At 43.8% G+C, this 24,602-nt stretch overlaps 1 protein-coding gene across 1 annotated transcript in view; it reads left to right on the forward strand.

Annotated features, from left to right (window-relative positions):
- The window catches only part of KPNB1 (karyopherin subunit beta 1), a 56,515-nt gene that overhangs the window by 20,130 nt on the left and 11,783 nt on the right, over positions 1-24,602 (forward strand). The window contains exons 11-19 of the mRNA XM_089674316.1: positions 6,673-6,864; positions 6,987-7,117; positions 7,539-7,686; positions 7,777-7,848; positions 11,522-11,666; positions 17,588-17,670; positions 20,416-20,523; positions 20,632-20,775; positions 21,288-21,393. Coding sequence (XP_089530442.1) covers positions 6,673-6,864; positions 6,987-7,117; positions 7,539-7,686; positions 7,777-7,848; positions 11,522-11,666; positions 17,588-17,670; positions 20,416-20,523; positions 20,632-20,775; positions 21,288-21,393 — 1,129 coding nt within the window. The remainder of the gene's footprint in view (positions 1-6,672; positions 6,865-6,986; positions 7,118-7,538; positions 7,687-7,776; positions 7,849-11,521; positions 11,667-17,587; positions 17,671-20,415; positions 20,524-20,631; positions 20,776-21,287; positions 21,394-24,602) is intronic.

The following is a 24,602-nucleotide window of genomic DNA, read 5'->3' on the forward strand; positions in this document are numbered from 1 at the left end:
TGGCTAGAAAGTCAGAGGATGCTTTAAAGTGGAACTAAACCTACCAATTTAAGTTTCTCAAAAGAAAGTTCAAGTCAAAATTGTTCAGTAGATGTTATCAAGCCTTTATTAATAGTATCTGCATTGGGGAAAATAATGATTTGATCCCCTTCAGATTTTGTAAGTTTTCCCACTTGCCAAGAAATGAATGGTCTATAATTTATCATGGGCGTATTTTGAATGATTAGAGACAGAATATCAACCAAAAATCAAGAAAAAAAAAAACCTAATACAAATGGTATAAATTGAGTTGCAGTTCAGTCAGTAAAATAAGTATTTGATCCCCAAGGAAAACATGCCTTTGTACTTGGTGGAAATACCCTTGTTGGCAAACAGAGGTAAGTCCTTTCTTGTATTTGTTTACCAGGTTTGCACACATCTCAGGAGGGATTTTGGTTCACTCTTCTTTACAGATCTTCTTTTCGAAATCCTTAAGATTTCTTGGCTGTTGCTTGGCAACTCTTTGAGCTCCCTCCACAAATTTTTTTATCGGATTAAGGTCTGGAGACTGGCTAGGCCACTCCATGACCTTCTATTGTGCTTCTCCTTAAGCCACTCCTTTGTTGCCTTGATGGTATTTTTTTGGGTCACTGTCATGCTGGTAGACCCATCCACAACCCATCTTCAGTGTCCTGGCTGAGGGTAGAAGGTTCTCATGCCAGATTTTACAATACATTGCACCATCTATTGGCCCCTCAATGCGGCAAAGTCAGCCTGTACCTTTAGCAGAGAAACGGCCCCAAAGTATAATGTTTCCACCTCCGTGCTTGACTGTAGGGATAGTGTTCTTAGGGTCATAGTCAGCATTTTCCTTCCCCCAAACACAGCGAGGCGAGTTTTTTTTGTTTTTTTAAATTTTACATTCACTAAAAAAGAGAACATATTTATGTCTAATAATTTAACATATACATAAACTAATTTACATTTTCTCTACCCCTTCCCCAGTTCCATTTATGGATTCCATTTATCCTTTGTTCTTAAAGATTTGGGGAGCTTCCCGACAAAATGTTTTAACTAAAAATAACGCCACTCATCAAATCTAGTGAATAACTTTTTTATTTTTCAATTCCTTGAATGAATATATTTCCTCTCCTTTTCATTATATCCCTTAATTGTGCGTCTTCCTTTAACCACCTCCCCGCTATACTTTCGTTCCCTGGTTGAAAGAACGTTGTGGACACGGCGAGTCGAGTTAATGTCAGAGCTCAATTTTGATCTCATCTGACCATAGCACTTTCTCCCAATCCTTCTCTGAATCCTTTAGATGTTCATTAGCAAACTTCAGACAGGCCTGTACATGTGCCTTCTTGAGGGGGACCTTGCAGGCACTGCAGGATTTCAAACCATGGTGAGGTATTGTTACCAATGGGTTTGTTTTGAGGACTGTGTGATCTCAAGGCAGTTGGGACCAACCACCTCCCATGTATATCTGGGCTGATCCCTCACTTTTCTCATGGTCATCCTTACCCCATGAGGTGAAATCTTGCATGGAGCTCCAGACTGAGGGCGATTTTGTTATTTTGTATTACTTCCATTGGTGAATGATTGCACCAAAAGTTGTCTCCTTCTCACCATGCTTCTTGCTGATGGTCTTGTAGCCCATTCTAGCCTTATGCAGGTTTACAATCTTGTTCCTGACTTCCTTTTGACAAGCTCTTTTGGTCTTGCCCATGGTAATGGGGTTTGAATAGAAGAGATTCTGTGGACAGGCGTCTTTTTATAAACCTAACGAGTTGTCGTGAGGAGCACCTTAAATTGACAGGACTAATCTGTGTGCCACATGAGCACATAACCGGTATATGGGAGACCTTTTTATACAAGGTGTGGCTCATGTTAACCCCTCTTGCTTAAGTCGCATGTGTCTCCCTGGGTCCTAAATTTTGGTTCTTTCAAAAGGCCTCCCTTTGGACCGATCAGGCATAATATCGCCAATACTGTACCTTTTTGGTTGCCATTATGTCCGCCAGTCTCCTCTCCGAATTGGTGCCTTTTGTAGGCCCCTTTCACACGAGGCCGATTCTGTTTATCGGAGCAGAGCAGGTGGATGACCTGGAGGATCCCCAGTCGTCTTCCAGGACAGCCCTAGAGATGAAGCTCCTCCCAACAGCTCAGGAAATGCATTGCCCTCAGATCTTAAAAGGAATTGCTCCTGGACAGCCTGGGCCAGAAGTGATGTCAATTTGTCCAGATGTCGCTGGGTATCATTTGTGGTAGGGATGATATAGATGGGGGCGTGGTTCTGGCATAATTTTTGGATGCTGCAACTAGGCACTGTGTGCAGTAGACTCTCAAGATGCTGGGGGACCAAATTGAAGAACACACATGAACAAACTTTTTTTTTGGTTGGGAGATTCAGCTTCACAGCTAGGGCTGTGTAATCTTCCCTTCTCCAGAGATCTCCTCTTTGGATCGTGTCTTGATACAGTTCTAGAAAGAAAGGAAGGCCTTTCCTGCAGACAAAAGAAAAACATTCACAAAAGTGGACCAAGAGACCATCAACAGATGGAGAAAAATGAGCAATCAAAGAAGCACAGGGGATAAAGCCAAGCCAAAGGGTAATATCCTTTTCAGTGCTCCGTACTTTTGGGGGCCACCTTACCATGGTGGCAAAAGATAACATGCAGCAAATTGTGTCCTCAACATGATTGGCAAGTGTTACGCTCTAGAGTTTGATGCAGAACCTCTGGCAGGATTTTTAACTCGTGCCCAAAGATTCCGAAAAAGCGGTGGCCCTTCTGCTACTCCTTGGGGAAATGGATCAAGGAGTTTTGATTCCAGAGCCTAAGGAGTGGGGCAAAGGCTTTTATTCACATGTATTTGTAGTAAAATGTCAGAAATTTTGATTGAGTCTAAAATTGAGGCTTCTCAGCAAGACTGATACTAAAGATTTTGGGTGAAAAACGTGCTACAGGTAAACATTCATGGCAGCCATCGACTTGAGAGATGCTTGTCTCCACATTCCCATTGGGCAGACATACCAGAAGTTTGAAGCTTGCAGTGAAGATTGAGGGAAACCATATTTTCAAAGCAGGGTCTTGCCTTGTGGTGACCTATTCAGACTATCTGCTGTTTTTATGGCACCTATAGGAACTTTCCTTATGGAAAATCTTGTTCAAGCACAACTTTGGCTAAGGTCGGTAGGTTAGCGTCTAAATTTAGACAAATTGAATTTGCTCTTCCTAGGCTATTTATCTTCAGTCCACAGATCACAAAAACTCTGCTTCTAGAAGACAATATCCTGAACATTACAGGGTGGTGGTTCTGCAATCCAGTCGGTCCCTTTCTGTAAGTGAGATGTCAGTATTAGGGCTCCAGCTGTGCAGTGGACCCAATACCATCAGAAGCCCTTACACTTTTTTTTTTTTTTTTTTTTTTTTTTTTTTTTCCCTCCCTGAAAATAGTTGGGTATCTCTGGTCGGCTGGCAAATTTTCCTGACCAAAGTGAAGCGTGCCCTATGGTGATGCAGTCACCCAGAGCAGGGGTTGTCCTGGAACTTTTCGGTCTCCAAAAAGTTCATGACAGATGGAGTTAAGAGGGCCCATCTAGAAGGTCATCTGAGCTGGGGAGTGGACCCTAGAAGAAGTTGAGGTGTTCTCTAATTGGAGAGAACTCATGGCTGTGGCCAGAGCACTAGCATGCTTCCAGGACCAGATCAGGGAACACAATGTATTGATCCTGTCTGTTAATACTGTGGCAGTGGCCTATGTAAACAAACGAGGGTACCAAGAGTCCGGCTTTGATCAAGATATCGCAGTAGATTTGTGGGTGGTCAGAAAATCTTTCCTGTGGTTCACCTTAAGGGGATCACAATCAAATAAGTTTTGTGAGCCGCCAAAGGGTGTCTCAAGAAGACTAGGAGTTGAGCCCTGAGATTTTTTTTTTTTCATGCATTGAAGTTTGTTTGGGACACCCAGACAGATCTTTTCGCATTGAGAGGAAATGTCAAAGTGCCTTGTTTTTAATTGCCCAATCCGCGAGACCTAGAAGTGGGGGTGGATGCCCTCCAGAACCCCTGGAACTTCAAAAGGTGTTATGCCTTTCCTCTAATTCATTTAATTCCCTATATGCTGAACACGTACCTTCAGGAATCCATAACCTTGAGTCTGATAGCACCTTACTGGCCAAAAAGGGCCTGGTTTTTGTTCTCTAGCAGTAGAGCGTCCCTGGAAAGATCTAATTTTTCCAGGGACCCCCATTTCATCACAATCTGGAAATGTGGAAACTGACCACATGGCTTCTGAAGTAGACCTCTTAACGTTAAAGGCCTCTCAAAGTTGGATACCCTGCTGAAGTTCAGGAACCAGAGCCAAATTCAAGAAAGTGTGGGAAGTTTTAATTGCTGGTTGGTAGACCACAATAACATGGATACAGCTACAATTCTGGACTTTTTCAGGAGGGCTTTGAGAGGGGTCTAGTCCTCTACCTTTTTTTTAAAGGTGTCGATAGCTGCATTAGAATTCTATCTACGGAAAGCCCTACAGGAAGATCCTTTTTGATCTCGAGATTCTGTAGGGCCATTTTCAAGAATAAACCAACTAGATCATGGAGGTGTCTTAATTGGGACCTTTTGGTGGTCCCAAAGGCTATTGTCAAATCCCCTTTTGTGCCACTGCAAGAATCTCCTCTACATCTATTGATCCTGAAGATGGCTTTTTAATAGCCATTACTACAGCCTGCAGGATAGGGGAAATCCAAGCTCTATCCATCAGGGAACCCTTTGTGGATTTTGGATGGTAGCATTATTCTACATACATACGAATCCTGGATTCATGCCCAAAATTGCTTCAGATTTTCATAAAACGCAAGACCTTGTCTTGCTGGCTGTCTTCAATGCTGCTTCTAATAGTAGAGAAGAGCAGTTAAGTCTATGGGACATTAGGTGTGTGTTGTACCTCGGATGCCTTTTGTCCTGTATGCAGGCAAGCAGAATGGGAAACAAGCATCTAAGAATACTTTGGCCAGATGGCTCAGGATGGAATGCTATGGAATGTTATAAGATCATGCCGTTAACTCCCCCTTAGGGCTTCTTCTACTAGGCACTAGGACATCAGCGGCTTTGTGAGCAGAGTGCTGGCGCTACCCTGGAGCAGATTTGCAAAGCAGCAACCTGGTCAAAGTATTCCACCTTCCTCTGTCACTATCATCTGGACCTAATATCTACGCAGCTATTGTGAGGAATGTCTTCGAAGCAGAAGTCAAAGGAAACCTGGGAATTGGCTTTAACGTGCACATTCCCTTCACCTAACTCAGGCCACAGGTTGCAAGCCAAATCCCCCACTTCTAGTTCTGTAAGAAACCATATACTCCAAGCCTGCTAAGCCAGGGAACAATTTCTCTTCATAATGAAGAGGAGCCTCCGCTAGTTCCAGTGATGAGTTTTTTGGATACCTTTTTTGCGGAAATTTGGCAGTGGTAGATTGCGGACAGGTCCATGATATAGTGACTTGCAGATTTGCACTTGCAAATCTTTAACGAGTCAAACATTTGAAAGCTCTTGATTTATCTGCTTCAAGGAGTGATTCTGTTTCCAGAGGATGAGAAGTTTTTTAGCGGTGTATGCTTAAACCTTGTCATGGTTTTGACACTTAACTGTCAATGTTATTCCCATCTTGGATCTCTAGACTCGGTGAGTTTATAAGAGTACAGACGTTCTTGATGGAATCTGTGGTGTTGGTCTCGCTCCAGCGGAGCGGGTGTGACTGCAATTTGCTGTTTTGCCTGTCCACAGCTCCTAGAGTTTTCACCAGGGTTTTTGCTCACATTCTGAGGCTACTGCATAACTGGGAATATAGTCTTAAGGACTAAGGGGCATTCTGCTTCACTACTGTCTCACAAGATGCACAATCTGAAATGGTTTGGCTGGGCTCTGAATTTAGAGGTTAGCATATTTAGGCCGGACCTTGGATGTTGTCCAGGGGAGGATGCGCCTCCCTCTGGACAAATCTCTTGCTCTGAGGGCTCATGGACTTGCTCTAGTCGAACAAATCTCTCAACTTTTGTTTTTTGCATGAGGATTCCGGAAAATGTTGTAGCCTCCTTAAAGGCAGAGCCCTTTGCCCGGTTTCATTCCAAGTCTGCAGAGCTGCCACCTGGTCTTCTGTCAAAATGTTAGTTTTTGCCATTCTCCAGTCACCCTGAAGGTAGCAGCACCTAACCCATGGTCTGACTACAGACTCTGTGTCCTCTACTGTATTACAAAATATGGAATTTAGTGTGAAGCCAAAACATTATTGGCTGCCAATTCTAACTTCTCATTCTACAAGTGTTGCATCATGTTTTCTCTTTTGGATTCATTAGTTTGAACTGGTGACCAAGCACAAGTATGCAGATGACTGCCGGCTTTACCCTGACTTGCCTGATTTGCTTTGTGATTCAGAATTTATTGACTAACTGGTTTAAACCATGCAACCTAACCTCTTTAGGAGGTCATTGTCTCTGGGAGCTGTCTTGCTTCTCTCAGGAAAGGTGCAGTCTATTAGTAATATGCTATATAGGTTTTGCAGAGACTATTGGCTCTGCTCCTTGTGTTACTCGCAGTATTGATTTTCAGGAAATAGGTGAATGTAAGGAAATCGTTCTTCTATTGCATCAGTTGCACTAAAAATGTAATGGTGTTGCTTAATCTTTCATAGGCTATGCCCACTCTAATAGAGCTAATGAAAGACCACAGTGTTGTGGTGAGGGACACTACTGCCTGGACGGTTGGCCGGATATGTGAGCTTCTCCCAGAGGCAGCAATCAATGATGTTTACCTCGTTCCTTTACTTCAGTGCCTCATTGAGGGGCTGGGAGCTGAACCCAGGGTGGCTACTAACGTGTGCTGGGTAAGTGTCTATAGATATTGGTTGTAAAGAGGCCAAAGCATTTGACCTGCAGCCTTTAGTATACATTCATGTGATATTCCTGTGTTTGTTTGCTCATTACATTAGTTTGCTTACGTTTTAAGGCCTTCACCAGTTTGGCTGAAGCTGCTTATGAAGCTGCTGATGTTACTGATGACCAAGAAGAACCAGCCTCCTACTGTTTGTCCAGCTCCTTTGAGGTCATTGTGCAGAAGCTGCTGGAGACCACGGACAGGTAGGCTGTCTGCCTAGTGTGTTGGTCTTATAAACATAATGGACAAAGTGCACATATTTAATTTCACACTCAAGGTGCCTTTTTAAACTCTCTATTTTGTAATCCATTGTCTTGTGATGACTTGTTCATGCACCACACAGAATCCACTGTGTTGATTATGACTTTCTGAAGACTGAGCTCTCACTTGGGGAGACTTGCTAAAACTGGAGCCCGCAGAATGTGGTACACCTGTGTGTGGTAACGGGTCAACTTCAGCTTGTTTAATTAGGCTTTGGATTGGGTTATTCACAGCTGCACCAAATTGTGTGCTCCCGTTTTAGTAAATCCACCCCCTCTGTGTGTAAAGTTATTACTGTAACCAAGTTAAGGACAAAATTGGGTTTTGGAAGTGGCAGCTGAGCAACCTGGTTTGCTTTCTCAGGCCTGATGGACACCAGAACAACCTACGAAGTGCTGCCTACGAAGCTCTAATGGAAATTGTCAAGAATAGTGCCAAGGACTGCTACCCTGCTGTTCAGAAAACCACACTAGTGATAATGGAGAGACTACAGCAAGTGCTTCAGATGGAGGTAGGAGTGGGAACATCTGCTGTGTGAGACATAACTGCTAAATGCCAGAAACATGTCTTTATGTATTCCACGTCCTTTTCTCTCTTCTAGTCCCACATACAGAGTACATCAGACAGGATCCAATTCAATGATCTACAGTCTCTTCTCTGTGCTACTCTCCAGGTAAGTCTAGTCCACTATTTCACTCCCATCAATGTAGATCCGGGGTCTCCAAACTTTGCAAAAGGGCCAGTTTACTGTCCTTCAAACCTCTAGAGGGACTGGACTGTGGCCATTTGGAGCAGAAAGTATTCCATCAGTGGGGGGAAAAAAACAATGCCCTATCATTGATGTCAGTGGAAGGAATTTGCTGCATTGTTGGTAACGGTGGATGAAATGGAGCCCCAAGGGCCAGATAAAAGCAAGCAAAGTGCTGCATCTGGCCCCCATGCCACAGTTTGGAGACCACTGATGTAGATTGGATGTCTGAAGATGACAAGTTCATGCACCACACAGATAACGTACTGTGTTGATTATGATTGTCTGAAGACATAAGTATTTTATTTAACCGACAATTAGACTAATCTTTTTTTTTTTTTTTTTTTTTTCTTTTGTGTGCAGAACAGTGTGGCTGCTGAAAACACTGTATTGTGTGATAAATGGCACCGCAATTGCAGCAAACTGCATTGTGTGAAGCATGTCGCCGAAAAGTAGTTCAACTACCCTTTTTTTGATTTTCACTGCGTTTTGCGTCTTCATTTTACAGAAGTCAATGCAAGTCACAGTGAAATCAAAGTAGTGCAGGAACTATTTTTGAAATTGCGCACTGATTAAGACAGTGCCATAAAAATCTATTCGATGCGACTTCAGGCGTGATGTGTTAATCACATGTCACACCGGTGTGATCCAGGACAGAGTCATCAGTATTTCAATTGTTGAAGCCGCCACCCTTCTCTTTTGTCATGTCTGTCTTAGGACTTTATTAACCATAGCCTTTAGCCGTTTAAAGCAAACCAGTGCTTCTCCTAGTTGGTGAAACTATTTCCTTTAACCCTTTTGCTGCAGGCTAGACCATTTTGTTCTATATTTAATATTCACGATACAGAAAAAAACGAGGCTGTGGCAGCTTTTCTTATTTATTAGACATTGTTCATGATTGACATGTTTTGCACTTCGAAAAAGTACTTCCCCTCTAAGGCTCCGTTCAATCGCTGCGATTTCAAAACTCGCTGTTAAAATTTCAAATTGCACATCATGATCAGGTGCCTATCATTTCAATATCACCTAGACGCAGGGCAATTTCTGCCATGATTACCGAAACTTCTTTTGGGTGATACGTTTTGCGTGACAGTCGGGGCAGAATCGCCTCATGGTTTTTAGGTGCCATTGAAATGGAACCCTGAACATGCTGATGTTCAATTTGACATTTTTACAAGGTGTGGTTTTTTTTTTTTTTTTTTTTTTTTTTTTTTTTACCCTTGGGTTACACTGCCTATGGGATTTTTTTTTCAGCTGTCTTGAAGGACCAATCTAGTTTTTAAAATGTGTGGACTCACAGCTCTTTGCTGCAGTTGTCCTCAGCTTGGCTTTTGGACAGCACTTGCATCCTTGTGGACTGGATGTTTTGTGGGGTGAGCAGTGGATATGTCCTTTTGGGCACAGATTAGTTCTATTAACTGGTTGTGAAATGCTTTCTTTCCAGAGCCACTGATATTACCTCCTGCACCTGCTCTGTCTTTAAAGACGTTTGTTAGTGAGCAGGTTTTTTCATCGAGTCAGGCACTGGGAGCTTCCTCAATTTATTGGTTGTTGGGTGCCGTTACATCCCTCTTTCCCCTGACTTTGACATCTGGAACAGAGCACTGATTACATGGGTGGAATGTCCCAAATGCATTCCATGATCGTTCCCATTAGTGTTTTCCACTCTGCTGTTCTTGCTGCAAAGAACTGCATGAAATGTTAATCTTCAAGCCTTTCCTTTTTGGCCACCCAACCCTGTGGTCTTGACTTTCACCTGCTGCCCAGATTGTGAGTACTTGGGGCTTGCCTGTAAGCCCCCATCATGCTCATCCCTAACTGTTGCAGTTCGCCCCTTGGTAGTGATGTTGGTAGCCTGGATTTATGCCACCTATACATTTTTTAAATTTCTCACTGGAGTCCCCTTTGGTCCAATGGATGTGGTTGGGTCCTGTGCCTTTTTTCAGTTGAGGTTTGAACTATTTTCATGCAGTAGTTTTTTTCCAAGATTACTCAGTTTTCAGACTTTGATTAGATGCTACAAAGGCTATCAAGTCTTTGAGCTTTCCCTTGCAGTCAGTCCACAGTGTACTGCCAAGTTAGTTTTTTTTTTTCCAGCATATTGAGGCAGTGTGCAGCACTTTTTAAAACTTGAGGTTCCACTTCTCTCCTACCAGTTGTTTTTTTGCCTTGGGCTGGAAAGACCTTGCTTTTGCACCCACATGCTATTCAGTTAGTGGCAAGAAATATGTGAACCCCTTGGAATTAACTGGTTTTCTGCCGTAATTTGCCATAAAATGTGATCTGGTCTTCATCTTGGTCACAGTAGACAAATAGTGTGTTTTAAACTGATAACACACAAACAATTCTATCTTCCATTGCTAGGGTGGGCTTTTGGAGTGATTAGAACTAATGTCTTGTGTGCCAGTTAAGATGCTTGCAACAGGCCATCCTTACTTGCCCTTTTTTGGAATGTGTGTCAAATGAAGTAGGAAACTGTGTGCTTGGGATGCTGAATTGTCAGATGCACATCTGAACTTCGTTGCTCTTCGAGGGATGTCGCCCCTGTGGACCTGCTCTTGACACAAATTAGCGATTTCCCCCAGTGGCTGGAGCATGCAGCAGCCACAACACAGGTGGTCTTGATGTTTTGGAGCAGTGGTTCTCAACCTTCCTAATGCCGTGACCCTTTAATACAGTTCCTCATGTTGTGGTGACCCCCAACCATAAAATTATTTACCCAGTAATTATATATTCATGAGTGTCGTTTTACCTCCAATACTGCTGCTTTCAACACAGTAGCTGCTTTTAACAGAGTAGCTGCTTTCTACACAGTAGCTGCTATTTACACATCGGAAATGTGTTTTCTGATGGTCTTAGGGGACCCCTGTGAAAGGGTCATTCGACCCCCAAAGGGGTCGCGACCCACAGGTTGAGAACCACTGTTTTGGAGGAACCCCACCCTTCTCCCTCCTACTGCAGTCTGGGAGTCTTTGTGCTGACTGAACATTTGAGTACTACTGAACTTGGGGAACTAACTTGCGCTTTTGAGTATGTTGGTGAATAAAACTCCTTCTTCCTCTTTATGGCTTTGAGTGTCATATGGTGGTGGGGATAGAGCCTTCTAAGCTCAGATTAGAGCATATACCAAGCTTGCACTGGGTTGCCCTTCCTCATACCTGGCAGCTTAATGTAACAATTGGGGATGGAAGAAAACTGCAGTGATGTCATCACCCTCCAACTGGCACATGTTCACAGAACTAACCCACAAATACTGTCCCACTTTTGGCATCTAGTTCAGATGGGTGCCTTTACACACACCCTCAGTATTTGCTTTGGGGGGGTAGGCCCTAAACCGTATGAATGGGTAATGTGAATGTTCTAAGCGCTGTAATAGACCTAAGTGTGCAGATCTAGATTATTTTTTTTTCCTCTTCCTTCCATATTTGCTAATATTAGAATCTAGCATTACAGCATGACTTGTTTTAATATTTCATGATATTTTATAGCGGCTTTTGTGTTGTTCCCCCCCCCCCCCCCCCCCCCCCCCCCTTGCTATTTGCTTGCTAATCTGTCCCATCTCCTTGTACCTTTTTTTTTTTTTCTTACGGTCTTCCAGAATGTGCTTCGTAAAGTGCAGCCCCAAGATGCACTTCAGATATCTGATGTAGTGATGGCTTCCCTGCTACGCATGTTTCAGAGTACAGCTGGTTCAGGAGGGGTACAAGAAGATGCCCTAATGGCAGTGAGCACTCTGGTAGAAGGTAAGAGCTATGATTGAGGTTTGTAACGTGTATGTGGGTGTTGGGTTGTATCACTTGAGGGTATTGGTTAACTGTATGCTTGGTTTGGTGTTTTTTACATGGAGCATTCAGTACTTCAGTTACATTTCCTACCCTTCGCCTACACATTATACAAAAGGTTTTTGTTTATCAACTTTACAGAGATGGCCTGTAATGTTTTTTCTTTGGTCACTGGTTCCAGTGTTCAGGGATTAGGCTGGCCTATTATGCGCTGTGTTGCAGAATTCTGTACAGGACCAGTACTGTGGCCTAAGTTTGACTAGTTTCCCACTCTGTGGTATTACTTGGGTGGTGATGCAGTTGCACGACGCTATCTGGCTGATGCATGTTCGCCTGCTGTTTTTGCTGAAAATGCATGGAGCAAATCAACAGATTTGACTGGCTACCTTCCAGATAGGACGTTGGTCAGTGCCTGTGTTATAGCAGCGCTTTTCTTTACATGATGTTGCCTTCGATGAATACTGAAAGCCACCTTTGCTGTTGCTGGTCATGCTTTACAACTAGCCTGCCCTTGGTAGGCAGGTAGTGTCTGAAGGTGATGGTTACTGCTGTACAGTGCTCTGTATGATTTCCACCAGGTTCTCAACAGTCACCACACAGTGGTATACAAACCATGCACCTGACGAAAAGGGAAATGTTAATGCGAGGATGGCCTGTAATGTCACAGGTCAGAAATGGACCTTGCGTTTAAGGAAATGCCAGAGGAGCCAGCAACACAGTGAGCTGCAGTTCATTCTTAAATATACACAACAAAGGGGGTAAAAAAAAAAATTACCCCTGTGTATTTTTAATAAAGATTGGATTGCAACTTCCCCTTTCGTTCCCTAGTCTCAGTATGAGACAAACTTGTACAATTCTTCAAATTTTACATGTGGCTTATTTTACTCCCTCCTGGCTACATAAAATGGATAAGTCTCTCCCCTCTGTGGTCAATCCCTGAGAGATTTCATCCACTTCTTTGGCCGTTACTGTGTTCTGCACCAATGTGCTATTCATCGTTAGCACTGTCATCAACACATGTGCCCTTAGCTTTAGAGGTTTGCATATTGGGCATGGTAGTCTTTTGCTCCCTACAATAGCAAAGAGGATGTTGATCAGCCGCCTCTATGCCAGAAAGTCTGTTACACTCCACTTTTTTTTTTTTTTTTTTTTTTTTTTTTTTTTTTTCCCCAAAAGGAGATTGAAGGAGAGGCCTGTTTTTTGTTTTTTTTGTTTTTTTTGTTTTTCCAGTGAACGTCAGCCTTCCATTATATAAAGATATACAGTGCCTTGAAAAAGTATTCATACCCCTTGGAATTTGTAACATTTTGTCATGTTACCAAAAAACGTAAATGTTTTTGTTTTTTTAGGATTTTGTGATAGAGCAACACAAAGTGGCACATAATTGTGAAGTGGAAGGAAAATGATAAATAGTTTTCAAATATTTTTACAATTGAAAAGTGTGGTGTGTTTTTGTATTCAGCCCTCCCGGAGTCAATACTTTTGTAGAACCACCTTTCACTGCAATTACAGCTGCAAGTCTTTGGGGATGTCTCTAACAGCTTTGTACATCTAGAGATGGAAGTTTTTGCCCATTCTTTGCAAAATAGCTCAAGCTCTGTCGGATTGGATGGAGAGCATCTCTGAACAGCAATTTTCAGGTCTTGCCACAGATTCAATTGGATTTAGGTCTGGACTTTGACTGGGCCATTCTAACACATGAATATGCTGTGATCTAAACCATTCCATTGTAGCTCTGGCTGTATGTTTAGGGTCGTCCTGCTGGAAGGTGAACCTCCGCCCCAGTCTCAAGTCTTTTGCAGACTCTAACAGGTCTTTTAAGATTGCCCTGTATTTGGCTCCATCCATCTTCTCATCAACTCTGACCTGCTTCCTTGTCCCTGCTGAAGAAAAGCATCCCCACAACATGATGCCACCACCATGTTTCACGGTGGGTATGGTGTGTTCAGGGTGATGTGCAGTGTTAGTTTTTCACCACACATAGCGTTTTGCTTTTAGGCCAAAAAGTTCAATTTTGGTCTCATCTGACCAGAGCACCTTCTTCCACATGTTTGTCCTCTCCCACATGGCGTCTCGCAAACGTATTGATTTCAACAATGGCTTTCTTCTTGCCACTCTTCCATAAAGCCCAGATTTGTGGAGTGCATGACTAATAGTTGTCCTGTGGACAGATTCTCCCACCTGAGCTGTGGATATCTGCAGCTCCTCCAGAGTCACCATGGGCCTCTTGGCTGCTTCTCTGATTAATGCTCTCCTTGCCCGGCCTGTCAGTTTAGGTGGACGGCCATGTCTTGGTAGGTTTGCAGTTGTCATACGCTTTCCATTTCCTGATGATGTATTGAACAGTGCTCCGCGAGATGTTCAAAGCTTGGGATAATTTTTTTAGAACCTAACCCTGCTTTAAACTTCTCCAACTTTATCCCTGACCTGTCTGGTGTGTTCCTTTTGGCCTTCATGATGCTGTTTGTTCACTGATGTTCTCCAACAAACCACCTGAAAGCTTCACAGAACAGCTGTATTTATTTATACTGAGATTAAATTACACACAGGTGGACTCTATTTACTAATTAGGTGACTTCTGAAGGCAATTAATTCCACTAGATTTTAATTAGGGGTATTAGTGTAAATGGGGCTGAATACAAATGCATGCCACACTTTTTGCAGGTATTTATTTGTAAAAAAAAGTTAAGCCATTTTATCATTTTCCTTCCACTTCACAATTGTATTACTTTGTGTTGGTCTATCACAATAAAATCCCAATAACATACATTTTACATTTTATTTTTGGATGTAACATGAGAATATGGAAAATTTCAAGGGGTATGAATACTTTTTTCAAGGCACTGTAGCTACATTAACATTGGACCTCACCTTGATTGCTTGTTGTGGTGTTTCAATAGATGCTTTTTGTTTTATGCCTTTAACTGACTAGGCTGCCAAAAAATCCTCTTTCAGCTGCCTCGGGGCTAGAGCGAATCTTCATTAATATACTGCTCTTAGTATGATAAGCCACACCTTATCAGTGCTATCTGTATGCACACTTTGTACCCTTGCTATTTCACCTCAATCACACCCTTGCATGGGTAGCACTTGCATGTCACCTTTTTTGTGTATGTGTGTTCTTGCAGATGCTGAGAGCTGGGCACTTGCATGAGGACTTGCCTCATTAGATCAGATTTGAAAGGTAGTAGCGCTGTTTGTTTTGGTTTTGCGGTTGTCCTGTGTTTAGGAACCCTGAACAATTAATTGCCTGGTGGTTTCTGGTAGCATGCTATACAGGTACAGGGCAGTGAACCCTAGATGGGAAATGGAGCCCTCGAGGGCCCTCTGGGTGAAGTCCAGTGAAGACTGACCTCCCCTTTACCGGGGGTTCTGCAGCTGGGCTGGTGAGTACCCACAGACGCTCGGGAGAAGCATGCACAGTGTGGCTGATGACATCACAAGTGAGGCAGATCCCCCTGGCTTTTGCTATCTCAAATTTCAATCCGCTATAACTTGAACACTGGCAGGTTAACTGAATAACATGAATTATCCAGTTACATTGGCATCTGAAGTGGGATATAGGCAGCAAGTAAACGTGGTCCCTGAAGTTGATGTGTTGAAAGCAGAAAAAATGGGCAATGCAGTTTGCGGTGTATGGGGCCACGTGGCTGCAGACCGGTCAGGGTGCCTGTGCTAACCGAATGAGGAAAGAACAGAGGGCACACAGGCCTAGTGCATTACCATAAAACATAAAGTAGGTGTTGTACTCACAAACGACAATATAGTCAAGGCACATCATAAAGAACAGCTGGGTCAACACCGCGCTGAGTAACAGTCCGCAATAGGGAGTGTAGACATCCAATAGGCTGATGTGTTTGAAGGACTTGTCTGTGCTAACCCATGTTCACTGCCAAAAGTACTTAAAATTGCCACGTGAGCATCAGAACTGGGCCATAGGGAATTGGAAAGGTGGCCTGGTCTTAATCACATTTTTCTTTTACATGTGGATGGCTGGGTGTGTGCGTTGTTTACCTGGGGAAGAGATGGCTCCAGGATGCAGTATAGGAAGAAGGCAAGCCGGCGGAGGCAGTGTGATGCCTTGGGCAATGTTCTGCTGGGAATCCCTGGGTCCTTTCATTCATGAGGCTGTTACTTGACACATTCCACCTACCTAAACATTATTGACTAAGGAAATGATATTCCTTGATGGCAGTGTCCTTTCAGGTGGATAATGCGCCCTGCCACGCTGCACAAAATGGTTCAAGAATGGTATGAGGGACAAGCCTTTGAGGTGTTGACTTGGCCTCAGTTGTCCAATTGAGAATCTGTGGGATATGCTGGAAAAAGACTGATCTATCAATGCTCCACCTCGCAACTTAAAGGATCTGCTATTGACTGCTTGGTGCTAGATACCACAGAATACCTTCAGAGGTCTAGTGGCATCCATGCCTTGATGGTTCAGGGAAAAGGGGACCTACTCTGTATTAGGTAGGTGGTCATAAAGTTATGGCTGGTCGGTGTGTATTTAATATAGATTTTTTTCTTTTTTTGTATTACACAATGGCAATGAAGGGGTTAATCGTGTGGAGTTCATGTTTCTATTTAATGGTGTATGGGTAGTGGGTTCATTCTTTGAAAGAGCACTGTACGTAGCATGAATCATGTCAGACTAGAACTTGATCCTTCTGGCTCTTTTTTTGCATGTTGGTGTGGCATTCCTGTTGCTGGTACAATTTTGCTTTTAGTGGAATCGCGTTGAGCCAGCACCTGAGATGCGATTGTGTGGAGTCTGAGCTTGCCTGGAGCGGCATATGACATAGCTGACATTGGAGGTTGTCCTGTTATTGCACGGTTAATGTTGCCCTACAGCAAGTGTATGTTTGTAAGATTTCCACTACTTGTTATACACTTAGTGTCTCCTGTCTGACTATTTGAGCATTTGAACTTTCAAACTTGGCTGTAAAAATTCCACTATTCAGAGCTTAGTCTTGGGTGGATGACAGGTGTTGGATCACACCACAGGCCTCACTATTACCGCTAACGTCTGCCAACAGTGCTTATAACATACTCTGCCCCTTCCTTCCACCCTTTGTGCCATTAGATTGCTTCAGGACAGACACTTGGGCTACTGTGTATCCTTTTCTGGACTTGCTTGCTCCATTCCCGCACCCTACTCCGTGAGTAACCCACAGGAGAATACCCTCAGTGATGGCAATAATGGAAGCACCAGTCTGCATCTGATTCTAACTTTCAGGCACACAATCGGCAGCCTACTTGACCAAGGCAGGTTTCTCTGCGGCCATGTCAGAATTTCTTGGACAACTAACTGCATTAATCTTGTATACAGCCTGCTGGACTGATAATTGTCAAATTGCCATTCCTTGAATCCTGTGCAATTATTTTTAGTTGTTTGCTTAAAGCATTTTACATACAAAAACAATGTAATATAATGTGGCTTACAATCCTTTAAAAGTGTGGTGGGTTTTTTTTTTGTTTTTTTTTTTCCTTCCCCTCCCCACTTGGATCTCCAACTAGTTACATCCCTGTCTTGGGGTTTGTGTGTTCTGGATGAAGTGGTAAAGCAGACACTTTTGGACAACAGCATTGTCAATCTGGGGGGAGGGAATTGTTTATCACTTTTAATGTTTATTATTGATGTTTTATTAACACTCGTTTGCTCACTAGGTGAGAGAGAGGGGGGAAAAATACAGCCACCACATCTAAGAATTGATAAGCTGCCATTTTATTTTTATTTTTAATACCACTTTAATATTGCGATTCTGTGGTCTCTTGCCAGGGAGATTCCCTAATGCCAGTTGTGGTATACTGTTACGTTTTGATTTGATTAATTTTGCAAAGAACAGTGCCAATTGTACTGTACCTTTTTTGTGTATCTTTAGTTCTTGGAGCAGAATTTCTGAAGTACATGGAGGCATTTAAACCTTTTCTTGCCATTGGCCTAAAGAACTATGCAGAGTATCAGGTGAGAGTTTCTTTTCCTTTTGTTTGTCTTGTGTGTATCTTCTGTACTCTTCCTTTTTTTAAAATCAGGCGGCCTACAGCCATACAGGTGAGGAGGCAACCCATGGGTCTTAGGTGTGCTTTTATGCACATTTGACAAGAGGAGAGGACTTCATTTGTTTTTTCCTTCATTGTACAGTAACCGGACTGTGCTTCACTGTGGTTACGTAATACAGCTTATGTCAAAGTGGAGTCAGCAGCCTGGTATAGCGTTTTTAAATCTTCAAACTGGTTGGACAGATCACATATTTTTGTAATTGAAACTGCTTCTATATATACAATTCCTCTCTGCATAAGGCCCGGTTCACACAACTGCGACGGCCAAGTCATACGACTTTGCCCTGCTACTTCCTTTTAACTTTGTTGCGACTTTAGACAGTCTAGGAGGTAAAATCATACCCAGGTCGGACCAGAGTATTGCATGAACTTTTTCTAAAGTATCAGTTAAGACGGCTCTCATAAGGAAACATTGAATTTCACATGTCACGGTCTCATGTCTGATCCTATGTTGCAGCAGTGTGAACTGAGCCTGAAGTGGTTTGCTTAGAGTTGAGGTTTAAGTTTTCACTTGAGCAGAACTCAGATTTAAGTGAAAATCCAGTCATAACCTTTTCTCTCTCCTTTTGTTGGACACAGCTGTATTTTTCAAAGTTTCTTTCAGGCCAATCTCCAAGGAAAAGTAGTTTTTTATTTTTTTTCCATCCCCTTTTCTCTGGTCCAAAGTGTTTGTGGAAGCCCATGGTCTGCAGAGGGGTCCGCCCCCGCATGACATTGTGCCCCCCACCTTGAGGTTATGGTGTATCTCCTGTTTGTAGCCAGCTGCCCATCCCACTTTCAAACAGATGGGTTCTGAAGGTAACTTATTTTTGTTTTAAAATATACATTTTTTTCCCATGGTGATTTGACAACTTACTCTCTCCTGCTCAGAGGCTCCTGGATTGGTGTGTGCGTTACCCCTGGTTCCATCCTCTTAAGTTTAAGGGCTCCTATCCTAGTCAGTTTGCAATTCCCAAGTAGGTTGATGTCTCTCCAATTCGAGAAATTCTAAAACTTCTTGAGGTTTGCAGGCTTAGCATGGAGTTGGTGTATTCTGTGAAAGCTTCCTTACATCAACGGAGCATTTTAGTCTGTGTCCAGGAAGCTCATCTCCAGATCCCTATTGCTGCAATTGCCAATGGTTCCTTTTGGTTTGCGGTGGAATAGCTGCTTTACCAGTTCACGCTCCTCCACTTGGGACGGGCGATGTCCCCACGAGTCTTCACCCAATTACTCCTCCACTCTTCCTACCACTCCATCCCCCACAGCTATCTCCTCCTGTGCCACTCACCTCCCTCCTAGATTGTAAGCTCGAAAGAGCAGGGCCCTCGATCCCCTCATGTTTTGCATTGTATTGGTATTGTTCTGTCACATGTTCTGTTCCCCTTTGTAATGTACAGCGCTGAGCGAACTATTGGCGCTTTATAAATACTGTATAATAATAATAATTACTAGCCCCAGTTCTGTCATTTTCTGCCTTATCTGGTTGACTCTACACCTGCAAGCAGTCTGTCGGACACTAAAGGATCTCAGATGGACTGAGCAAGTCAGTTTTTATTTCTTTCTCTTTGAAGTACTTCAGACTCATTCTGGACACCTCATTGGTCGGGGTTGTTCCTCTGCGGAACACTACTGCAGCTGCATCTTCATGTCCTCTGGTTATTTTGTTTGCAGACTGCATCCATTCTGTTTTTTGCAAAGACCTCATGGTGGCATCCTTTTTGAAGCAGTTACATATGTGTACCACAATTTCAGGTCTCTACATCGAGGGAGTCTGACAAAGTGGAACAGAGTTCCTGGGTCACTGGATCGGTTAATTCGCCTTTTTCACCAGACCAAGAGTTCTTTGCTTAATAACTTCACTCTCCGCCTGCTGGCCAGGTTGTCTTTTCTTCCCTCAGTTGGCAGATTATCACCATGGTGGGGGGAGCGTGATGGCTACTTTGTTCAGAGATGGTGGTCCCCTTAGGATACCTCTCATCAGTATCCTGGAATGCCGGGCATCCAGGTTTTCCCTCCCATTAGATGACCTTACTTCAAGTATCCCCGTTCAATCTAAAATTGATCGGTGCCACAGCTTTGGCCTACATATATCCAGGTTAGCTTCAAGAGCTTTGTGGCTACTCTTTAAGGTGTCTAGGGTTCCCTTTTTGTCCAGCCCTATCAAAGGATCATAGGCCTGAAAAATACCTTTTGTGAAGTACAGCCATGTCCTTCAATTAATTCAGAGATTAGTATTTTACAGAATGTACAAAAATCCCTTTTATTTAAAGCTTTAAAAAAAAAGAGGTTTTTTTTATAACTTCTGTCCAGGACAGTAAGGGAAATTAAACTTCCCAATAGGGCTAGTGTTAGACCTGTTTTCAGTCCCCCTCCTTCACATTCTAAATTAGGTTATTGCCTGTCCCCTTTTTTTTTTTTTTTTGAGGTTTCCTTTTTCACAAAGTGTTGGGAGTTCTCTGGTAGACACGTGTCCATTAAAAAAAAAAAAAAATTGTCGAGTTTTGAATGATTTCCATCTAACCTTTATTTTGACGTGTGAGTGATTTTCTTATATGATCTTTGTATATGTTAGAGATGTCCTTCGTGATATATTGGGTAGGATCCTAAACTTTTGTATATACAGGTAGCTGCTCTTGTATTTTACTAAGCTGTGCTGTTTTATTTTTAGGTGTGCCTGGCTGCTGTTGGGCTTGTAGGAGACCTATGCCGGGTTCTGCAAACAAACATCTTACCATTCTGTGACGAAATTATGCAACAGCTTCTAGAGAATCTGGGGGTAAGAAGTTGATGACTTCAATATTACTGCATTTTCCCCATACAGTGACCTGTAAGCATATTTATTTCATACAATGACCATATTATTAAAGTCGGATGACTCTTTCAGAATGAGAATGTTCACCGCTCTGTAAAGCCACAGATTCTTTCCGTGTTTGGAGACATTGCATTGGCTATCGGAGGGGAGTTTAAAAAGTACCTGGATGTTGTGCTGAACACGCTGCAGCAAGCTTCTCAGGCTCAGGTGGATAAGGTAGGCATTTTCAGTGTTCTGTTTGGAAATCACCTTGCAGTTTCTAAACTTGTGCCAAAGGTGTAGAGCAGCCCTCAGATGATTCTTATGTGCATGTTTGATATAGCTTGTAGAAGATCCAAGCTTGAAATGCTCAAATATCTAAATGGCTGGACCTGAAGGTAGCCTTGGTTCCACCTGCTGTCACTAATAGACAGCATTATCAATCACCCTGATTTTAAGTGGGTAGAAAATATGAATATGCAGGCATGTTCATGTTGTGGCATCCTATCTCTGCCAGTTGTTCATCAATCTTTACACACTGTGTAATCCTTGTTCCCCAGCTACAGAACATATCCATTTGAAATCACTGCAGTGTTAATTTGTACCAGCAGATGTCTGCTCAATCTGCTGTAGGAGAGATGAATGTTTCATGATGGAAGGCATAACAAACCAAAGCAGTGTGTTTTGTGGTATGTTTACCCAAATTGATTAACTTTGTTTCACATGTTTATATTGCTTTTCCACATCAGACAGATTATGACATGGTGGATTACCTAAATGAGCTGCGTGAGGGCTGTCTTGAGGCCTATACTGGAATCATCCAGGGACTCAAAGGAGACCAAGAGAATGTGCACCGTGAGTACAGCCAGAGGTGTCTTGTGTTCTTCTGCTCTTAACTTGCCTGCATATGGTTGTCTAGAATGTTTGTCATCAGTTTTGAAGAACTCTGAGAATAGAAAAACCTTATTCACGGTACAGTACACAGGCTTGAGCTGCTCTTGTTGGGATGTTAACACAGCTTTTAGACGCACACCTGTTGGGCATTCCCCTCTGCAGAACCTGAGTGGACATGGACCTGTCATCACCTGCTTTTTTTTCTGATCAGTGGACAGGTCCCTGCTGATCTAAACAGTCACCCTGTGAAAGGGGACTTAAAATATAAATCAAGACTACTTCTCCAATCAGACAGAATACCCCTTTGTAACAGGGTGTCCCTTGCAAGGAAAGCCCACCATTGCGTGATTTGAAATCTGATTTCTTAGAGGGCCCCTGCTGCACGTTACTTACCCATTCTACCAGATCCATGGGACCTTCATGGGCATTTTGGCACCACCTGTAGCCCAGTTGTGTAAGATTGCCACCTGGTCTTCTGTTAATATACCGTATTTGCCGGCGTATAAGACGACTGGGCGTATAAGACGACCCCCCTACTTTTCCTGCTAAAATGTAGTGTTTTGGCTATACTCGCCGTATAAGACTACCCCTCTTCCAATGCACACCAGTGGGAGGAATAGTGCCCCATCATTGATGTCAGTGGGAGGAATAGTGCCCCATCATTGGTGTCAGTGGGAGGAATAGTGCCCCATCATTGGTGTCAGTGGGAGGAATAGTGCCCCATCATTGGTGTCAGTGGGAGGAATAGTGCCCCATCATTGGTGTCAGTGGGAGGAATAGTGCCCCATCATTGGTATCAGTGGGAGGAATAGTGCCCCATCATTGGTATCAGTGGGAGGAATAGTGCCCTATCATTGGTATCAGTGGAGGAATAGTGCTCCATCATTGGTGTCAGTGGGAGGAATAGTGCCCCATCATTGGTATCAGTGGCAGGAATAGTGCCCCATCATTGGTATCAGTGGCAGGAATAGTGCCCCATCATTGGTATCAGTGGCAGGAATAGTGCCCCATCATTGGTATCAGTGGGAGGAATAGTGCCCCTTCATTGGTGTCAGTGGGAGGAATAGTGCCCCATCATTGGTGTCAGTGGGAGGAATGGTGCCCCATCATTGGTGTCAGTGGGAGGAATGGTGCCCCATCATTGGTGTCAGTGGGAGGAATGGTGCCCCATCATTGGTGTCAGTGGGAGGAATGGTGCCCCATCATTGGTGTCAGTGGGAGGAATGGTGCCCCATCGTTGGTGTCAGTGGGAGGAATGGTGCCCCATCGTTGGTGTCAGTGGGAGGAATGGTGCCCCATCGTTGGTGTCAGTGGGAGGAATGGTGCCCCATCGTTGGTGTCAGTGGGAGGAATGGTGCCCCATCGTTGGTGTCAGTGGGAGGAATGGTGCCCCATCGTTGGTGTCAGTGGGAGGAATGGTGCCCCATCGTTGGTGTCAGTGGGAGGAATGGTGCCCCATCGTTGGTGTCAGTGAGGGGTGGAATGGTGCCCCATCGTTGGTGTCAGTGAGGGGTGGAATGGTGCCCCATCGTTGGTGTCAGTGAGGGGTGGAATGGTGCCCCATCGTTGGTGTCAGTGAGGGGTGGAATGGTGCCCCATCGTTGGTGTCAGTGAGGGGTGGAATGGTGCCCCATCGTTGGTGTCAGTGAGGGGTGGAATGGTGCCCCATCGTTGGTGTCAGTGAGGGGTGGAATGGTGCCCCATCGTTGGTGTCAGTGAGGGGTGGAATGGTGCCCCATCGTTGGTGTCAGTGAGGGGTGGAATGGTGCCCCATCGTTGGTGTCAGTGGGGGGGAGGAATGGTGCCCCATCGTTGGTGTCAGTGGGGGGGAGGAATAGTGCCCCATCGTTGGTATCAGTGACACCAATGATGGGGCACTATTCCTCCCACTGAGACTTGCTGACCCTGTTCTCGTATGGTGCTGCTGCAGCCAGCATATGTGGTTGCAGCAGCACCTCTACACAGAACACTTACCTGCTGCTCCGGCACTCAATTTTCGCGGGGCCGCTCGGCTCCGCCCCCTCGCCGGTGATTGGCCGCCTGTGTGCCTTTCCTGAGCTACAGTTCTGGCGGCCAATCACCGGTGAGGAGTCGGAGCCGAGCAGCCGCACGAACATCCAGTGGCCGAACTGAAGGAGACGCCGCGCTTCCTGGACCGGATCGTCGTGGGACTGGATCCAGGTAAGAGACATCAGCCCCTGCAAACCCCTGTACTTAATGCCGCAGCCCCCCTAACATGTGTACCGGCGTATAAGACGACCCCCGACTTTTGAGAAGATTTTCAAGGGTCAAAAAGTCATCTTATACGCCGGCAAATACGGTATATACATTTTCACAAAAATAAAATATAAAACTGACATTCTGTGCTAAAGTGTCACTAACCTACACAATCTTAAAAATGACCAAAAAAATGACCAATGTCCTATGCACTTACAATATCATCACCCTTGGTATAAACAAATTGGATAAACTGTTGTGCTGACATACCATAAATCACCTAGATCATAAATCATTATATTAAAAAAATCATACAAAATGCACCACAAACCTAACCTTCATAAAGTGTTTTATTATTAAATTAAAATCCAATGAAACAAGTCTAAATGAGTAAAGTGCTATATCAGAAGTCCACATAAGGTGCAAGTAAAGAGCAAGGAGATGACCCAAGTGATCCTGGAAGTTCTATAGCACTGTAGATGCCACCAAACAACTCAAAGCTGCTTACCAGACCATTTGACCTCAAATTAAGGGAGGTCCTGCTACACTGTAGGGTGAAATCCTTGAATGAATGATTGCCTCCTGTCCTGCTCAAGGCTTGGTGTAAAAATAGGTGGATGAGTGAAAGATTGAGCTCCAAGTAGATGGATGGAAGAGTGCGTAGTGTGCCTCATTAGCTCTGCCACTGCATACTGCCTATGCCACCATCCACATCTAATTGATCCACAGCAGTTCTTACTGTCATCCATTCACCTCAAACCAGCACATGTAAAAGGAAGCAGATCTCTCATGGTACAATAAAGGGAAGACTGTTAATTTCAAACATAGAATGAAAGTGTAACCGCATATCCTGTAAATTTGCATCCAGCACCCCGGCAGGCATTGGTGATGTCACCGATGTAACTGCTGACGCGGTTTCTCAGTGCAGCGGACAATACTTTTTTTCTCCAACT

This window comes from Staurois parvus, unplaced genomic scaffold (genome assembly GCF_062004578.1).
Source record: "Staurois parvus isolate SC_StPar_1 unplaced genomic scaffold, SC_StPar_1.0 ptg000151l, whole genome shotgun sequence".
NCBI classification, from domain to species: domain Eukaryota; kingdom Metazoa; phylum Chordata; class Amphibia; order Anura; family Ranidae; genus Staurois; species Staurois parvus.